Source organism: Leptonotus elevatus, chromosome 16, assembly GCF_054856555.1.
Source record: "Leptonotus elevatus isolate MCC_2025b chromosome 16, RoL_Lele_1.0, whole genome shotgun sequence".
Taxonomy (NCBI): Eukaryota; Metazoa; Chordata; class Actinopteri; order Syngnathiformes; family Syngnathidae; genus Leptonotus; species Leptonotus elevatus.
Genome location: NC_141254.1, coordinates 8,630,463 through 8,647,216, shown reverse-complemented (window position 1 = coordinate 8,647,216; position 16,754 = coordinate 8,630,463). Strand labels below are relative to the sequence as shown.

Genomic DNA, 16,754 nt, shown 5'->3' with positions numbered 1-16,754 from the left:
AACAAGGCAATGTGAGTCAGAGAGACACTGCGCGAACAAAAGATCCACGTGAGCGCTCCGACTTGACTTCTCCTGAGATGTGGCGAGCAGTTCATATCAGTGAGGACATCATCGCCTTTTGCAGTGATCTGAGCGACTCACATGCGACTGGACTGACCTTACTTGACAAAAGATGATAAAAATGAACAGCCAGTTGTTATTTTGAAAAATAGGGACAGACCGATTATCGGTGCCGATATATTGGCACCGGCCTTTTGACCAATCTGAAGGCAGATAAAGCCGGTATCTCACCGAGTGGGGAAAGCTTGCGAACGTAGCAAATTTAGGGTTTTCATCAAGATTTGTAAGACGTTCGCAGACAGCTTTTACTTGTCGCAAAGACATACGGGGAAAAAAATCATAATCACGATTATTTGGGCAATAATCGAAATCACGATTATTCGTACGATTATTTATTTTTGGGTGTAAAACAAACTAGAGAATTTATAATAACAGATTTATTAGGGGTGGGAATCTTTGAATGTCTTACGATTCGATTCCGATTTTCGGGTCTGCGATTCGATTCAGAATAGATTTTCGATTAAGAGCGATTTTTGATTCAAATTGATTTGATTGACAATGATTTTTGCTTCAATCTATAGATGTGCAAGGAATTACAATGATCTACTCCAGTCTGATTTGCTCATTAGCGCGCTACTCGCGGCACTTTTATCACTCTAAAGAACGGCTCCACACTGCAAAAAAACAACTTTTCTTGGAATAACTTGATCGTGACTTTTTCCTTCTACTCTCTAATGTGGCTCTTAGCTCTTAACAGTGTATTAGACCGCGTGGAACCACACTGCCCCATAGTGGCCAAATCGGGTACAACATGAACAGCGCTCCAAATAAAGGCACACACAGACAAAGGCAAGACCGTATCAAATAATGTAAACAAAATCGATTTTGGGACATTTAATATCGATTCTGGATCATACTAAATGATAATCGATTTTTTGGGCACACCCATAATATTTATAATAATATTTATTTATTTATTTATTCATTCATTTATGTTGGCAAAAACTTGAAGTTTTAGTACAGCTTGTGCACTGTGCAGTTGGACGATCATTTATTTTTTGGTACGAAACAAGAAAATGTTTCTCTTGGATAAAACTAAATTGATGATGAATATTTGTTATAATTTTTAAACAAAGCTTTCAATATAGAAGGTCATTTATTTTCATTTTGACACTAATATTTCCTCCTCATGTCGTTTAGCGCCCATTTGTGAAATAATGTTGAAATTCCATTCTTAAATCTTAAGGTCTTTTCCTAGCATGAAAATAGCATCAGCTGTCTGGAGTGGCGCAGATGCCATCTGTCAATCTCCGATGCTCACTTCACCCCAGATTGCATGGGAAACAGTGAATAGAAGTGACCCTGGATTTGGGCTCCATAGCAACGGCGCTGAGGGAACGGCGTGACTCAGCGAGGTTGCCGCATTCGTGCGCTGTTATTTATGTTTTGCAGCAGCATTCTTCTGCAGATACACCGCCCGCTGTAAGCAAGGGAACGTATTAAAGGACGGCCAGGGACTGCAATTTCGGCCCGCTTGTTGCATAACAGTGGGGCTAATTTACATAATAACCACTCCCACACCAAGATTGTGACGAGAAGTTCGGCTTGGTGAAGAACCATAGGCACTTTAAAGTGATGGCCGGAATTTGAAAGACCATCATGTAGAAACCGGTGCGACATCCTTCAGGCATGTCAAAATCAAAAGGTAAGCAAAGCTGCATTGAGATCTGTTGAACACCACACAGATTAGCACAAGTAGCGTGAGCTTCTGAGATGCGGCACCCGTGAAGTTGGCAGCTATTCGTGTTCAGTGATGTTTCTAATGCAAGAGCATTAGCAGGAATGGCACTCACTCACGATATTTTTTCGAGTTGATTAATCTATCGATTACTCAATCAATTAATCGGGTTCATTTAAATTTTGTATTGGTCCCTAGGTTTATTAACTATTGATTGGTGTTTATTTCGTACTTTGTATTTGTAAAGTGATTAAAAAAAAAAAAAAAAGAAGAGGGGTGGGAGGGGGGTTTAGATGTACCATGTTACCGGTTTGGTCATTGTTTTCCAAAGTAAAAACAAATGTTTGCAAAAGTCTTATTTGAATTAAATACAGAAGATAAGTCTTCTTTCATGAAGGACTACAGAAATCAGTGAACAATTACTGAACATATTCTGAAATCAGAGGATTTGGACAATTTTAAATAAAAAAATTGTTCCACCTGATTATTAAAATAGTTGTCGATTAATCGATACATTTTGACAGCTCTACTCACAAACAACATCGTGAGGCGAGGCGGATGTGTTAAGTGACCAGAACAAAATGGATACAAAATTAGAAATTGACTTAACAGCTGTTGTGGCAATTATCTTCCACATTTGAATGGCCACTTATGAAGACGAATCTTTGTTTATCCAGTGCTGATTGACAACAATCATGACACACGCACCCACAAAACGTCATTTTGTCAGGCAAATTGCTTTCGATTCTTTCCAAATCTAGCGATTGTTTTCAACATCCTGCGTAATAACATGTTACAGGCTAAAAACAGTCTCATGACTAACAGGTTAGATGTTTGAGCGCGAGGTGAAGAAAGAAGGAAGGCATGAGTGAAAGCTGCAAAAGAGGTGAGAGTTGAGCCGAGAAACGGTTGAGTGGTCGCTTTATACGCATTAATACGAGCAAGCAGCGGCCTAGAGGAAGATCAAACGAGGAGCAGCGAGTCGGAACGATACGGCGCCAGGTCGTTCACTTCTTGTTGCCGTCCAAAAAGTGACTCACAGATGAGGATCTTACATTTTTAATTCACGTTTTATGTGTCGTCACTTTATTTACATGTCAATAAAGAACTGGTCAGGTTCATTTTTGCTTAATTTCTCTTTTAGTGAATTTCTCAATTGGTACCGCAATGTTTTGCAACTCGCCAAATAAGAAGCTCAATTTTATTTGCTTCAAGTTTGTCACTCCCAGTTTACAGTAAGACAAATATGCAAAACAAAACGTCACTACGGCATAGTTTAACACTTGCGCCCAAATTAACCCGGACAGTCCCGCCATTTTGAGGCTCGTGTCCCGAGTCCTGGTGGATTTCGTCAGCTCCATTGTTTTGTCCCACTCATACGCAGATCCTGTCCCCGTTTTTTTTCTTTTTTTTAGTCCGGCTTTTGGGTTATGTGCATGTCAATCACACAATTCAAACGATAAAAAGGAATTTAACTGTTAAAATGCTAGCAGGCGTGTTTTGATCATACCTGAACTAGAACGACTTCCTGCTTCTGTGAATCATGGGAAACGTGGTCCTACGAGTCCAGGGTTCTTCCTGTGTACAAAATTCAGAGGCGGCCACCTCCAGCCTGAGCCACTGATATATGCTCAACCTCGGCAGCAACGCATTTTAACTGCAGATGCAGTGTTCTGCCATTATGGAGGCGCTATATCAACAGCGGTGCACCGGAAAGACCTGGAGCAACAACCGAAGAAGAAACTGCTTCTTTTTTTTTTTTTGTTGCTTTTTTTTTTTTTTTTTTAACAGAGGTGGCGTGCTCCAGCCATCGCCAAAGTCATAAAAACACAGTATAAACAATAAACATAATAGTGTTTTACAACAACGCTGAACTATCATTACAATTTAATATGTACTGGTGGATTCATTTTTAATGATTGTAGTTATAAAATGGCAACTTTGTATTCATATAATTTCTCATTTCTAGTCCCTGATCACAAAACGGTTGCAGGAGGGCAGCCGATAATGGTATGGGTCACCACAACCAGATTGACCAATGAATAAATTTGTTATAGTTTCTGGTAAGAATTGATTGTATATTTTATTTCCAGCTAAATTGTAGTGTCCGGAGTTTTAATTTTGAAAATACAGTAGCGTAAACATTGATGTGAAATGTGATAGACATGCTAAAGGAAATTAGCAGCATTGTAATGTTTGGTAATTATAAACCCTTAAACTAACACAAACGGCGTTTTCATGTGTCAGCACTCACACAATGTGAGAAATGAGTAAGCTTAAGTCAACAGCACAAATGTCATACTGTACAGATATTCAGGTCAATGACAAAAAAAAAGAAAAAAAAAGTGGCACAGAAGGGGAGCTAGTAAACTAGTAGTGGGATTTTTTTTATGGGCCTGCTGTGGTAAAACAATAACATGAGGGGCAGGAAAAAAAGAGAACACAAACAAAGCTGAACCTTGCACAAGATGTTGTGAAATGACAACAGTTTCCACAGAGGAAGCAATGCTTAATAAAATAAAAAAAAATTAAAAAAAAAGAAGATGGGGGTGATGGAAAAGTACAGTAAGCACAGGCAGAGACTTTTATTGCAGTACACGGACTATAATATACACAGACTTGGGCCCAATGACACCTTTCCTGCCTTTTTAATTATTTTCTTCAAGAGAATCCACATTTTAGATTTTCATGTTAGTTACTGACTTCATAAGTAATGCTCAAACATAAAAATAAAAAAAATTGTCTTTTGTAACTGCTAACATTTTAACATTCTAACTGAATAAATAGAAATATGAAAACACTAGGGCTCGACCGATTAATCAGCCGATTGTTGGCCTTCAAACACCGGCCAAAAGCAATCGGCTATCATCAAACATCATTAAAAAAAATTGCTCTGTTTAAAGAAAATCAATGTACTGAGTGTCACTTTTTGAATGACAATACTGAAATATTTTTTCTATTTTAATTGAATGTGCTGCACTGTACAGCAAAGACTCTAACCTATGTTACAATCAACTCAATGAACTTCCACAGTGAATGGTGATGCACTGAATTCTTAAATTTTGTTTGCATTTTGAGTCATATTTTTTCTAGGAATGTATTGGTTGAACTCCAAATTGTACCACATTTGAGTCATTAGACTTTCAAAAAAGAAAAGAAAAAAAGAAACATCCACATTCTTGGCACCGCAGAAGGATGTTAACATTATGACTAATCTCATGCTATTGGTTCATTTTGTTAATACAGATTAGCAGGATGACACACGGTCCAAGGAGAAAATGAACATGAATTCAACACGCTTGTTAAGTACGTCTCCCGCCTTGAAGAGTGGAGGATTCCCATGATTCCCATTTGTCTCATGTGCTTTGAATATTCCTGACATCAGCCTGAGGCAAAAGACATGACAAAACACGGACAGCCCAGACAAATTCTCTGCAACGAGGGTGTCGATTCTCACTTAGGCGTGTATCGCGAGTACTGAAAATAAATATTTCATCACTTTGATTAATTTTTTTAACACACCAGCAATAAATGAATGTATGTCACTACAATATAAACCATATCATGTTTTAGTTTTATAGGTTATGCCAGTCCTTCTCAAATTATTATTATTTTTAAACCATATAAGAATAAAGTGTAATTGCACATCCACCACAGAAGATGGCAGTGGTGCTCTCATTGTCAGAGAATGCACAAAGAGTATTACCACCTCTGCACAGGTGTACTTATAATAATTTTATAGACAAATTATAATATTTATGGTTGCACTGAAGAACTGGGGCTGTTGTGAAATATGTTCTTCTTAATGGAGGATAAAAAAAAACTGAACAAGAAGCACTGGGCTAATATGGTCAAATAAGTGCAAATGAAAGATGAACTACAGTAATATGAAAGACATTTATTTTATCTACTTCAATTAGAGTTGCTAACATGCTAAACAGCTTTACAGCGGTCATTAGCACATCGCAAATTTCTAAGTGTGTGTCCCCTCAGGACCAGGATTGGGGGCAGCCTGTTGTAAACAGACATGCACTTTTGAGAAATTGCATCTTGGACACGGGTGACTTGGAAAACATTTCTGTCAGCCATGCGAGGTATTTACGTCCTGGTAGTAGAACAGCCACAAGAGGGCACCAGTAACTAGTATTGGTGACACCATCGCAACAAGGCCGGTATCGCCCCCAATACCGGTAACTGATATAGGTAGTCGTCCATTCCTAATAAATCATATCTCCATGTTTTTGTAAGAAGGATTTTATTGAGGGTAGAGTGTTCACTTTTCTCTGCAGACAGACTTTTCCAAACAGTTCGGATCAAATCTGGAAACGTGTGAAAAATGGTTTCTTCCTAGAAACATTATTTTAGTAGTGATAAGAAAAGAGCCATTAGGCTTTTTTTTTTCTTTCCAAATGACCTCAATTGAAAAAAATGCAAGAAAAGGTTCTTTGTGAGTTGTAAGGCTTGCCCGTGTCCCACTTGAGACTCGTGCCAGTCATGCCGACCACCCTTGTTTAGCTTTAGTATCCTCCTCATCAAGTTAAGTGACACGGGCTTAACTGAAACGTACGTGGGGCGAGTTATTTATCATTGGAAATGGGTGAACCTGTTCAGCATGTTTAACACACTCAGAGTTCAGGTGATTTTTATTTATTTTTTACTTTCAGCAATGTATGTTATTGCTTGTGTGCTTGTAAAACATGGCTCAAAATGTGTAGGATTTTTTTTTCTTACATTTTGTACCTGTGGTGAAATACACTATTAAACCTAAAAACAACAAAACTAAACTACGTATCACAAATTTCTATCAGCGGCACAGATTTAGCATCCAGTAACCAGCGACTAAAGTATTTTCATGGCAAGCTGGAGTGTGTCTAAAAATAGTAGCCTAGCCTAAGCAGTAGCCGTGATGAGAATAGAGAAGGCTCAGAACCGGACGGGGGGTGGGGGGCTATTTAAAAAAAAAAAAATGACCGTATGACGGGATGAAAAATGGGTCAGCAAAGTGGCAGATGAAATTACTTCGCCTTCAGTCAATGCAAGGTCACTCACAGAAAGAAAACGCTCTGATGCATGTTGCATCTTATTCAAGATCCTAAAGTTCAAACATTTGGACTCATTACTTCAAAATAAGATCATCATTTTTATCGGATCATCTCATGTACATCAAATTAGATCAGATCAGATCATATCCCCGTTGTCTGCGAATTGTGCGTTTAATGTGGTTCTCGGGCACAATTGCACGTGCTTCTTTCAAATAATCCAATGGCATGGCCAGTTTAGAGTGCCTCGTTGTCAGTGAGTGCATGCACGTCACGGACAGAAGGGGGAAAAGCGAGTGGAGGGTAAGAAAGTCCGATGTGGCAGCCAGTGTGCACACAGGGGCTTCGTGATGGCTCGCCGCTTTAGAGTGCCTCATTGTCACAGCATGGAAAATGGAGGAAAATTGAAGCCTCGTTGTGTGTATTTTGTGATTATTATTTTTTGTTTAAATTTGGCAACGTTGGATATAACTTTTTTCTCTTTTATGTGGTTTTTATTTTACAGGGACATTAACAATCCAATTATTTAAATGTGGGGCGTCAAACTTGACACTCAAATGTTTGTTATTAATGAGATTGGGGGCGGGACAAATAAGTTTTTCTTCCTCCCACTCCTTTTCAGTCTAGGTTTAGTTGCGTATTGTCTGGATTGATTGCTGCCTGAGATAAATGAACAATGAATGAAATGAGTGTATCCATGATTAAAAGATGCAGCCATATTTTTATTAGTTTAACATTTTTGTTCCAATTTCATGTTAACAAGAGTATTACAAAAAAATATTTTACTGTACATTTAAAACAGATATAAAATGTGCGATTAATCGCAAGTTAACTATTCAAGTCATGTGATTAATTACGGTTAAAAATTGACACTGGAACGTACAGCAGATGCCTCGCATACTCGAAATCGGATCTCAGCATTGATTAGCAGTCCGGCCAACTTGACTTGTCAGTTTCAGTGTGACGTGTCATACAGTCAAGCCAGAAGGAGAAGTAGGTCACCTGAAAGCTTTACAGAGCCTCAGCCCGCACCGAATCTCATTAGTCCGGCGGTCTTGACCAACAGGATATGAGGCCATGATCAACTTGTTGTGTTTTTCCCCCTTTACTTGAAAGCAGCTGTTATAGACTGTGGCGGTTACATAAGAAGCACGACTGAGCAGCCTCTTAGGGGATAAACGTCTGCCTGCGCACGGACCGCAATCTTAGTTGGCCGGGTTTAATTATTGACCGGGCCGCAGCTAGCGCAAGGTCCTCGGCTAGCGCGCGGCTTCCTGCGCACAGGCACGTGCGACCGTGCTAAAGACGATGCAAGCAAATTGTGTCAAAGGGATGAGGTCCGCACATGACTTTTCTGGTTAATATAAGTAACACACACACTTTCGCTCTGTTAACATTCACACCAGCTGTAAAAAATAAAAATTAAAAAAAAAGAGCAGCTAGTAATCATTAACTAAAGGTCAAACGTCCAATTGGCATAAGTGCCAAATTAAACAGCCACCTCCCACATGTTATTAAGATTGATGCATTCGTTGACAGAAATGTTTACAATAACAAGTGATAATAAATAATGCGACCACAACTATATCAAAATGTCATCAGTTTCTTCATTTGCAAAATTGGCAAAACAGGTTTTATATCATCTTGCTTAGAAAGGCCATTTGACATGAGGCTGCTTCCAATTCAAATGGACAGTGCGACATACCACTAAACAATATTCACGTTACGCTTCTATTTATAGCAACTTAGTGGCAGCACAGGGCAAGTTAGCAAATCTGAATCTGACGTTTAAAATGGAATTATTACTGAGCTATTTTGTGCTTGTTTTTGTTACACATTTATAAAACAAAGCTCCCCTAAATAAGAAATCATTATACATTATTCTTGTCATACCTGACGTATTGCCTGGAGAGATGTAGGGCTAATACATACAAAACTAGAGCAACTAGAGCTATACCAGTTATTAACCATTCCGATTCTAGAGAACCAACCAATCCATAATTTATCAAATGAAAGAAAAACTGTCAAATTGTACGACTTAGTCGAACTCAAAACAGCAAAAATTATGTACAAAGGAAACAATAAGCAACTTTGCCACAGTATCCAGCTGTTAAAAGTTTAAAAAGGGGTACACGTCTCACACAGTGCTGCCTATCAGAAGCTAATACTGCTAGCAAAAGCTAATCAGTGCATCCAACAACTCAGGCCATGTATACACGTAGCCGGTTTTTTTTGCAAAAGGGAGATATTTTTCTGCCGCTTGCCCTGTCATCCATACATCTGCGGGGATTTTTTAAAAATGAAAAACGAAGGTTTCTAAAAATTCCGAAGAGTTGCATATTTCTCCGGCTCTGCGGTCGCGTGTGTCCATCAGTAAAGTTTTACGTAGTCCTCTACACGCGTCACTCAATCACATACCTCAAGTTGTTAAAAAAGAAGAAAAATAAGGCGCCGTGGATTCGCTTCCCCATCGGGGAGACCATGTTTGTATGTGTGTGTGTATGTGTGTGGTGAGTGGTAGGAAAATAATTTTTTTTTAAAAAAGACAAGTGACGCTTTTTAAGATTTTCTATTTTATCCTCTTTGTTTTCCTCTATGCTCCGTTTATGATTTACTCATTGACTGTTTACAAGTATTATTATTATTATTTATTTATTTTTTAAGTCTTCTGTGCGCTGACAGTTCGTGCTTGTGTGACGTATGGTGAAGTGACGTCAAGAGACGAGCAGTATTTGGCTAACTACTGCCGCCTAGAGGCTTGGCATGCATCTCATTGTAGGCGCAATTTTGTGGGAGTGGCGTCGCCAGACGGAGGCGTACTCTGGTTGGATAGGATTTAGGGAACTGTTGCCACCTTAAGGTCTGGAATTGTTATGAACGTACTTAAAAACGCATGAATGCGGTTAGCAGTGGATGTTTTCTTTTCTACAAACGTGGTGGAGTGGACACTATTTTTTCTACACACAGAGGAGGGAAATATCTAAATATATATATATATATATATATATATATATATATATATATATATATATATATATATATATATATATATATATATATATATATATATATATATGGGGTGACCCTTACCAAAAAGTAGTATACTTTAAGTACATAATATAGAGTATACTCAAGTATACTTTAAGTTTATTTTCAAGCATACTTATTCTTGTACTAAAAGTAAACTCCTTGGGACTAAATTGGCCCATTTTAGTACACTAAAAGTATACTTAAGTATATCATAAAGTATATTAATAAGTATACTTAGCATACTTTCAAGTACACTTGACTGTACGGAGCCGTTGATTCAAGGTGGCCAGTTTAATGAATGAGGCTGAGCTTTATGTTTAGGGGTTTCAAAAAGAAAAAAAAAATTGGGAACATTTTCAATGGGAAAAAAAATGGCTGGTGGAAACTGGCTAGTAAAAAAAAATGTTAATTTAGAGCCCTGCTTACAAGTACACTTAACATTTACTTGGTGGAGTATACTTCCGATAAGTACAACAAAAGTAAAACTAAAAGTATAATTTCCTAATTTTGAGTATACTTCAGGTATACTTAAATATACTTCCTTTTGGTAAGGGGAACTCAACTGGGATATGCTCAAAACCGTTCACCTAATGAGGATAAGTGGATCATTACCAGTGTGCTGTGCACACACCATATGTACTATCACATCCATAGCTCAAGGCCATAAATCTAACTGATTTCAAGCCGGCAAACTTGTTGACCTCGCGGTCTGAAGCCACAGATGCAACAATGCGTCGCTTGTTGGGAGACAGGGAGAAAATTAAGTAGATGTCCAAGTGTGAAACGCGACCAGGAGACGTCCAACGGCGAATCAGTGCAGATAAAAAACTAAAAAGCGTCCTGCTCATCTTTCCGCTTGTTTACAAACCGCACTCAGCCAACACGGCCGAGTATTGCGATAAGGCCCGCCCACCTCACCTCGGCCCCACATGGACCGTAAAGCACCCGACGTTGAGCATCACGTCGCGTTCCAGATCATAAAAATAACAAATGCATTTGACTCTTAACTCTGGCATGAGGAGGCGAGCAATTGCTGTGGTGCTGCAAGGGACGCTCGAAATGCACCAATGAGACACTTCCTGTGAGGTGACACGCGGCGTGACGGCAACTGAAACTGATGACTCTTTAATAAGGCTACAGGCGGTTAGAAACCACAGCCCCCCGTGACTATCAACATATTTGCTTTTTTTAAACCCTTCTTCCGATGTGAATAGTACTCAAGCGTTACCAGCAAAAATACTTTATTAGCTGTGAAGTTACAGTGTTAAGAAACAGCAAAAAACAGGGGTCGGCTCATTCCTAAATTTTTACAATTTATTTGTCATGATGTTTTATTTATTTTTTTATTCATTAGTGGCATCCATTGTTTTAAGTGTGTACACAAGCAACATGGCAGCAAACAGTTGCCAACGATGCCGTTCACATACAGTCAAGAACCATAACCATGTCAACACATGCAAAATTCTGAATACGCTTATTCCGTTTTTTCAAAACCCTTACCCCATTTCAAACCCGAATATATAAATGCGTTGGGAATACCTCGTTTGAATGGCAATATGTGTTGTTTTCTGCACAAGGAATCTTGGTCTACTTGCATGCGCAGCAGCCATCTTACGTTGCCATTCGCTATATTATTTATTTATTTATATGACGCTGAGCGGCGGCATGTGTTGAAGCGGAGGCCGACGCTTCAAAGCAGCCAAAGGCGCCGACCGCTTTGGCGTTTCCAAATGCACACTCACGCTTTCTTGCGGGGAAGTCAAGTGCCGAGATAGACGGCTCTTAAATTGACTTCGGCAGCACGGCGGGGACCCGTTTGTGCTTTTAGCAAACTAAAGTCTACTGCTTCCTAACCTCTCAACCTCATGTTGAAATCTATTTGTACTTGTCAAATGATAAAAAGCGCAAAGGCTACAATACAGCTGCACAATCCAAGTTGACATCCGTGTTGTAGCAAAAGAAGCACTTTTACAAAGACCAAGTTGATCCTGTCAGAAACATTTTAGATAGATAGCAGTTCCATAGAATTGCACCGTCAAATCAAGCAAGCGATTATTATACATTTCCAGATGAATTAGAATTAGGGTTTATCATGAACATCCCTATGTAACTTTTTCGCAACTAATTAAATCTAATTTTCATCCAGGGTCTAAAAGCAATTTGGATCAGAACCAAGATGAAGAAGAATTTGTTCATTTAAAAAAAATCTAATTTTCAGCTCACATATAATACCATTTGTAAGCAGGGTATGATAGAGCAACGTTCCTTCCGCATTCATCCCAAATTTAAACGCGTCATTGAAAACCCAACTGAAAATATTCAGATGTCACATTTCATGTAATTTAGCTGCTGTTTGTAAAACCATATTTAATTCAGAACTGATCCAGACTCCGCATTTAATTGCAGTTTTTATGTGTTATGGGAAACCCAATGGAATATGTTCAGATGCCGTCTAATTTAATTCAGTTCGTATGCAGTAGTGGTGCACAATTTTCTGGCCGATAACTGATCTTTAAAAACGTCTGATCTGCCCATCCTGATTTTTGTCTACTCCGATCTTTACATAACACGCAGCAGCACACACCTTTGATGTTCTCGCAGTAGTTCTGGCAAATAATTATGAAAAGCTTATTATTTCCTATCGTCGCAAAAGAGGCTAGTGGTGGCCGACTGTTTCAGGCCTCTAAGGTGGGACAAGATAAAGTGGACAAGATGGGTTTATTCTGAAGTGGTCAACTGATCACCCTGAAATGAAGGGAATCGGGGCTGATCTCAATCCTGACCGAAAACCAACTAAATCTCGAGCTTGTGCAGGTTTTATGTTTATTGTGGAGACTCCAAAGTAGGCATGTTGTGATACCTCAGTAAAATCACCAAAAGAATTAAGTCAATTTGAATTTTAACCTGAAAGACCACATTTGATATCATATCTGTCAAATTGTATCTGAAAACCCGATTCTGATTTTACTTTGAAAATAATTGAAAATGTTGTTCAACATCTTGCATCATCTTGGGGGAGTTCCACACCTCGTCAGTCAAGCTTCACAACGAGAGAAATTGACAAGCAAAGCAAACACAGACAAAAGGACATGGAAGGAAGGCCAAACAAGGACAAAATGTCACCTACCTGGAGAAGCTGAGCGGGTACGACGTCAACACGGCGTCCCTTTGAATGGCGGAGGCCTCTCCGTACCCGTCCCCTGGCATCCAGCCCTCCCCCAAGGAGGGCGGGTTTGAGTGCATGGCAAAAGGCTTCCGGTCTTGTTGGGCCAAGATGCTTCTGCAGCGGTAGCCGTCCGCGCCCGCGCCGATAGACGAGCACATGGGGTCTCCTAAATGAGCCGAAGCCATGCCCGCCTGGAGACACCGCGACTGGCAGAAGACAGGCTCCTGGTTCTCCTGCTTGACCACACCGGGAGTACGGATGTGGACAAAAGGGTGGTCGGGCTGCTCTTCCTTGATAACCACGCTTGAGAGGAGGGACGAGGACTGCTGATGCTGCTGGTGAAGCTGGTGCGGCAGAAGGTGATGCGGCTGGTGAGGATGGTGCAGCACGGCGTGATGCTGCTGGCCGGCGCCGTTGTGACAGTTGCCGCCGTTGCCCATGGGCACCTGCGCGGCTTTCGGCAAGCCGCCGACAGGCCTGCCGCCGTCGTGCAGGATCTTATCCAAGTGAGCCACTTCGGAATCCAAGTCAAAGTCGCTGATCTCTGGCAGCGATCCCGAAAGTTCCAGGTCTTTCCAAAGCTCGCTCTCATCAATCAGGCGACTGCCACCGCCGCCTGCCACGTTGCAGGAAGTTGCGGAGGGAAGTCCGCCATAACATCCCAATTCTTTATCCAGGGAGAAGTGTCCTTCCTGTTTGATGTGTTGGGGGAAAACATCATGCAGAGGAAGGCCTCCCAGGACGGAGGTGTTGATGACAGACACGTTGTCCAGATCGGCAATATTCTGGCTCAGCAGCGCCAAGTCGTCCTCCATGTTAAAGTCACCGACGTCCTGCTGCTGCTTCTCCATTCTGACCATTTTCTGACCGTTGGTGGCCGAGCCTTGCAACAGAGCCTGATGCTGCTGGTGGGAGTTGAGGGGGATAGCGTGCTCCAGTTGCTCTTTGGTTCCACCCCCGTTTTGGGCGGTTGGGTGGTGAGCACTCAGCAGAGAGACGGTGGCATCAGCTGCCTCTCTGCAGACTCCGCTTCCATACTCCAACAACGTCAGGCAGTCGTCACCATTCACGTTGCACTTTAAGCCGCCCTGATCCATTTTGTTATCTGGACACGAAAATGGCCGTCATTCCCAACACACACAGAGAAGAAGAAGAGATCATGTTAGCAGGGATGGGCACAATCACCATTTAATGGATTCAAATTAGAGCTGTCAAAATTAATCGATTAAGCGACATTACTATTTTAATTAGGGCCCAACCGATTAATCGGCCGCCGATTATAATCGGCTGATTATTGCCTTTCGCACACGGGCCAAAACAATCAGCTGATTGGACCAAATGGCTGATTATTTTCCCGTTAAAACGTTATCATCGAAAGAGAAAAAAAACAAAGTTTCTGATGCTGTGAAAGTGCTGAATGCACCATTTTGCTTGCGTAGCATTAGCAACTAGCAAGTGTGTAGCGTACGTTATTCTGTTGTCCCTAAGCGTCCTTTAAGCCGTTTAATGACACCCCAGTTGGAGTTAACTGTAAAACTAAACACACAACGATAAGAATTACATCCACTGTTTATTTAAATACAAAACCTGGTTCGTTTGTAAAACATAGTGAGCCTAGCGCTAATGCTAAAAGCAAAGTTAGTATCGACTTCGGGAGTGTTTTTCCTTCAAATAACCACACACAAATGCTGTGGGAACACATACCCACAGGTGAGATAACACTAACAATATGCACAAATTCTTCCCAATGTGTGAAAAATGAGTTATTTTAATAGAATTCAGTCCAGTCCAGTAACTTTCTTCTGTACTCGAAGTGTGTACACCATTGATGCATGGCACCACACTGCCCCCAAGAGGTCAAAACGCACAGGAACAGTCAGTATTTGTTCTGTTTTTTCAGTTGCTATTATTTTTAGTTTATTCTATTCTTATCGTTTTATTTTGTCATTGTTCTTCCAAGTTATATTTAAAGCTGATATTTCAAGAATTCAAAGACTTTTTTCTCAAATTTCAAGGATTTATTTTTTTGTCTTAACACACATTTCCCCATGACATGGCACCAAATACAATCCTTGAGGTCCCAGGTTAGCACAATAAGTCCCAAGACTTACAAGATAAAAATATATAATATATCATATTATGCATTAAATATATCTTTTTTTAAATAATCAGCAGATTTAATCGGTAATCAGTATTTTTTTTCCTGCCAAAAATCAGTATAGGCATCGGCCTAAAAAAATAGTTATTGATGTGTGCCGTTTGTGCTTTCGTTTTGTTTCTGGTTTGTCTCTTACCTAAGCTGGTATTGTTAGTTGTCATTACCATTACTGGTATGAGCTTTTGATGCCATGTTAATTAATTAACATATTGTTTTAGTTCTGTTTGTAGACACACCAGTTTTTCAGTATTCATGGAAACCGCTTTTGGTTACTGCAAGCTTGCAGGGAAGTAGCTAAATATGTTTTCAAAGTTTGATATTAATGAGATTGGGGGTGGGACTTAAGTTTTTCTTCCTCCCACTCCTTTTCAGGCTAAGTTTAGTTGAGTATTTTCTGGAGAAATTGATAAATGTGTGATTCTGATTGCTGCCTGAAATAAATGAACAATGAATAAATGAGATGGAAAAAAAAAATGTGTGTCTTGAAATAATTGAGGGTATGTCTCCGAGTCCGGGCAACTCGACAGTCAGCTCATGAAAACAGCAGTTCAGAATATTCTCCTAGTCCTCAATTGCAACCCTCCAGTTTGCACCAGGTAGCCACATTAGCACACAATGTGACTGCACAGTAATGTGATTTCAATATCGGGTTACTGTTTACCATCCCGGCGGATTTGGCTTACCCCATTGTTTTGTCATGTTATTACGTAGGTCCAGTTCCCCCCCCGTTTTTTTTTTTTTTGCCATGCCAATCACACAGTTGTCATAGCGATAAACCCATTAAAAAGGAATTTAACTGTTAAATTATTTTCTATTTACTCCCAAATTTATGTTTGCGTTCTCATCCCCATCCAGGCAATCAGCATTGACCGGAGTAGAGTAGAACTACTTCCTGCTTTTGCATCTTTTGAATCATGAGAAAACGTAGTCCTACTATCGCGGTAATGTTACAATGCGCGACTGGCGTGAGGTCAACAGCACACAGCACAGCTGTCGGGACAGAGCAAAAAAGGTTGGAGAAGGGAGAGTGCATTGATCGTGTAGTGCTGTTGAACTGTCAACCAAGTTAGCATTTAGCATTAGCGACAAACTTCAACTGGGAGTGGCAAATTGATTGGACTTATTTTTGAAAGTCTTTCTGACATCATTTTAACACTCATATAAAATGTTGGCAGGCAAATCGAAAACCCCACCCCCAACCCGAAAAAAGTCAAATTACCATTAATGCTTTTAACGCAGGTGACGAATGAGGTTACCGTCAATCGGAACGTAAATGTGGATCTGGTGAAGAGGTCACATTTAACAGCAATTTGAATTTAATGACAGAAAACCATCATTTAACTTGGCTTGTGTCAGGATTTCAAAACCAGTTTTAATCTAGATCTGGTCCAGATTCCATAACAACCAACTCCAAGCCATTTACAAACTCTTCCCTAACTGTAAAGTGGTACCGGTAGCATATATTAAAATGTCCATCTATCCATTTTCGATAGCACATGTCGCCATTCGCTACAACCTGTACTTGTCACCAGCCAAATGCAGAGCAACTGCAGAGATCGCAGA

The 16,754-nt window shown here is 40.1% G+C and overlaps 1 protein-coding gene across 4 annotated transcripts in view; it reads right to left on the bottom strand.

Annotated features, from left to right (window-relative positions):
- LOC147160610 (glucocorticoid receptor-like) overlaps window positions 1-16,754 on the bottom strand; it is a 61,714-nt gene that overhangs the window by 33,690 nt on the left and 11,270 nt on the right. For all 4 annotated transcript variants that reach the window (XM_086057689.1, XM_086057688.1, XM_086057686.1 and 1 more), the window contains exon 2: window positions 12,995-14,138. In XM_086057689.1, the coding sequence (XP_085913815.1) occupies window positions 12,995-14,130 (1,136 nt within the window). In that variant the 5' untranslated portion in view covers window positions 14,131-14,138. The remainder of the gene's footprint in view (window positions 1-12,994; window positions 14,139-16,754) is intronic.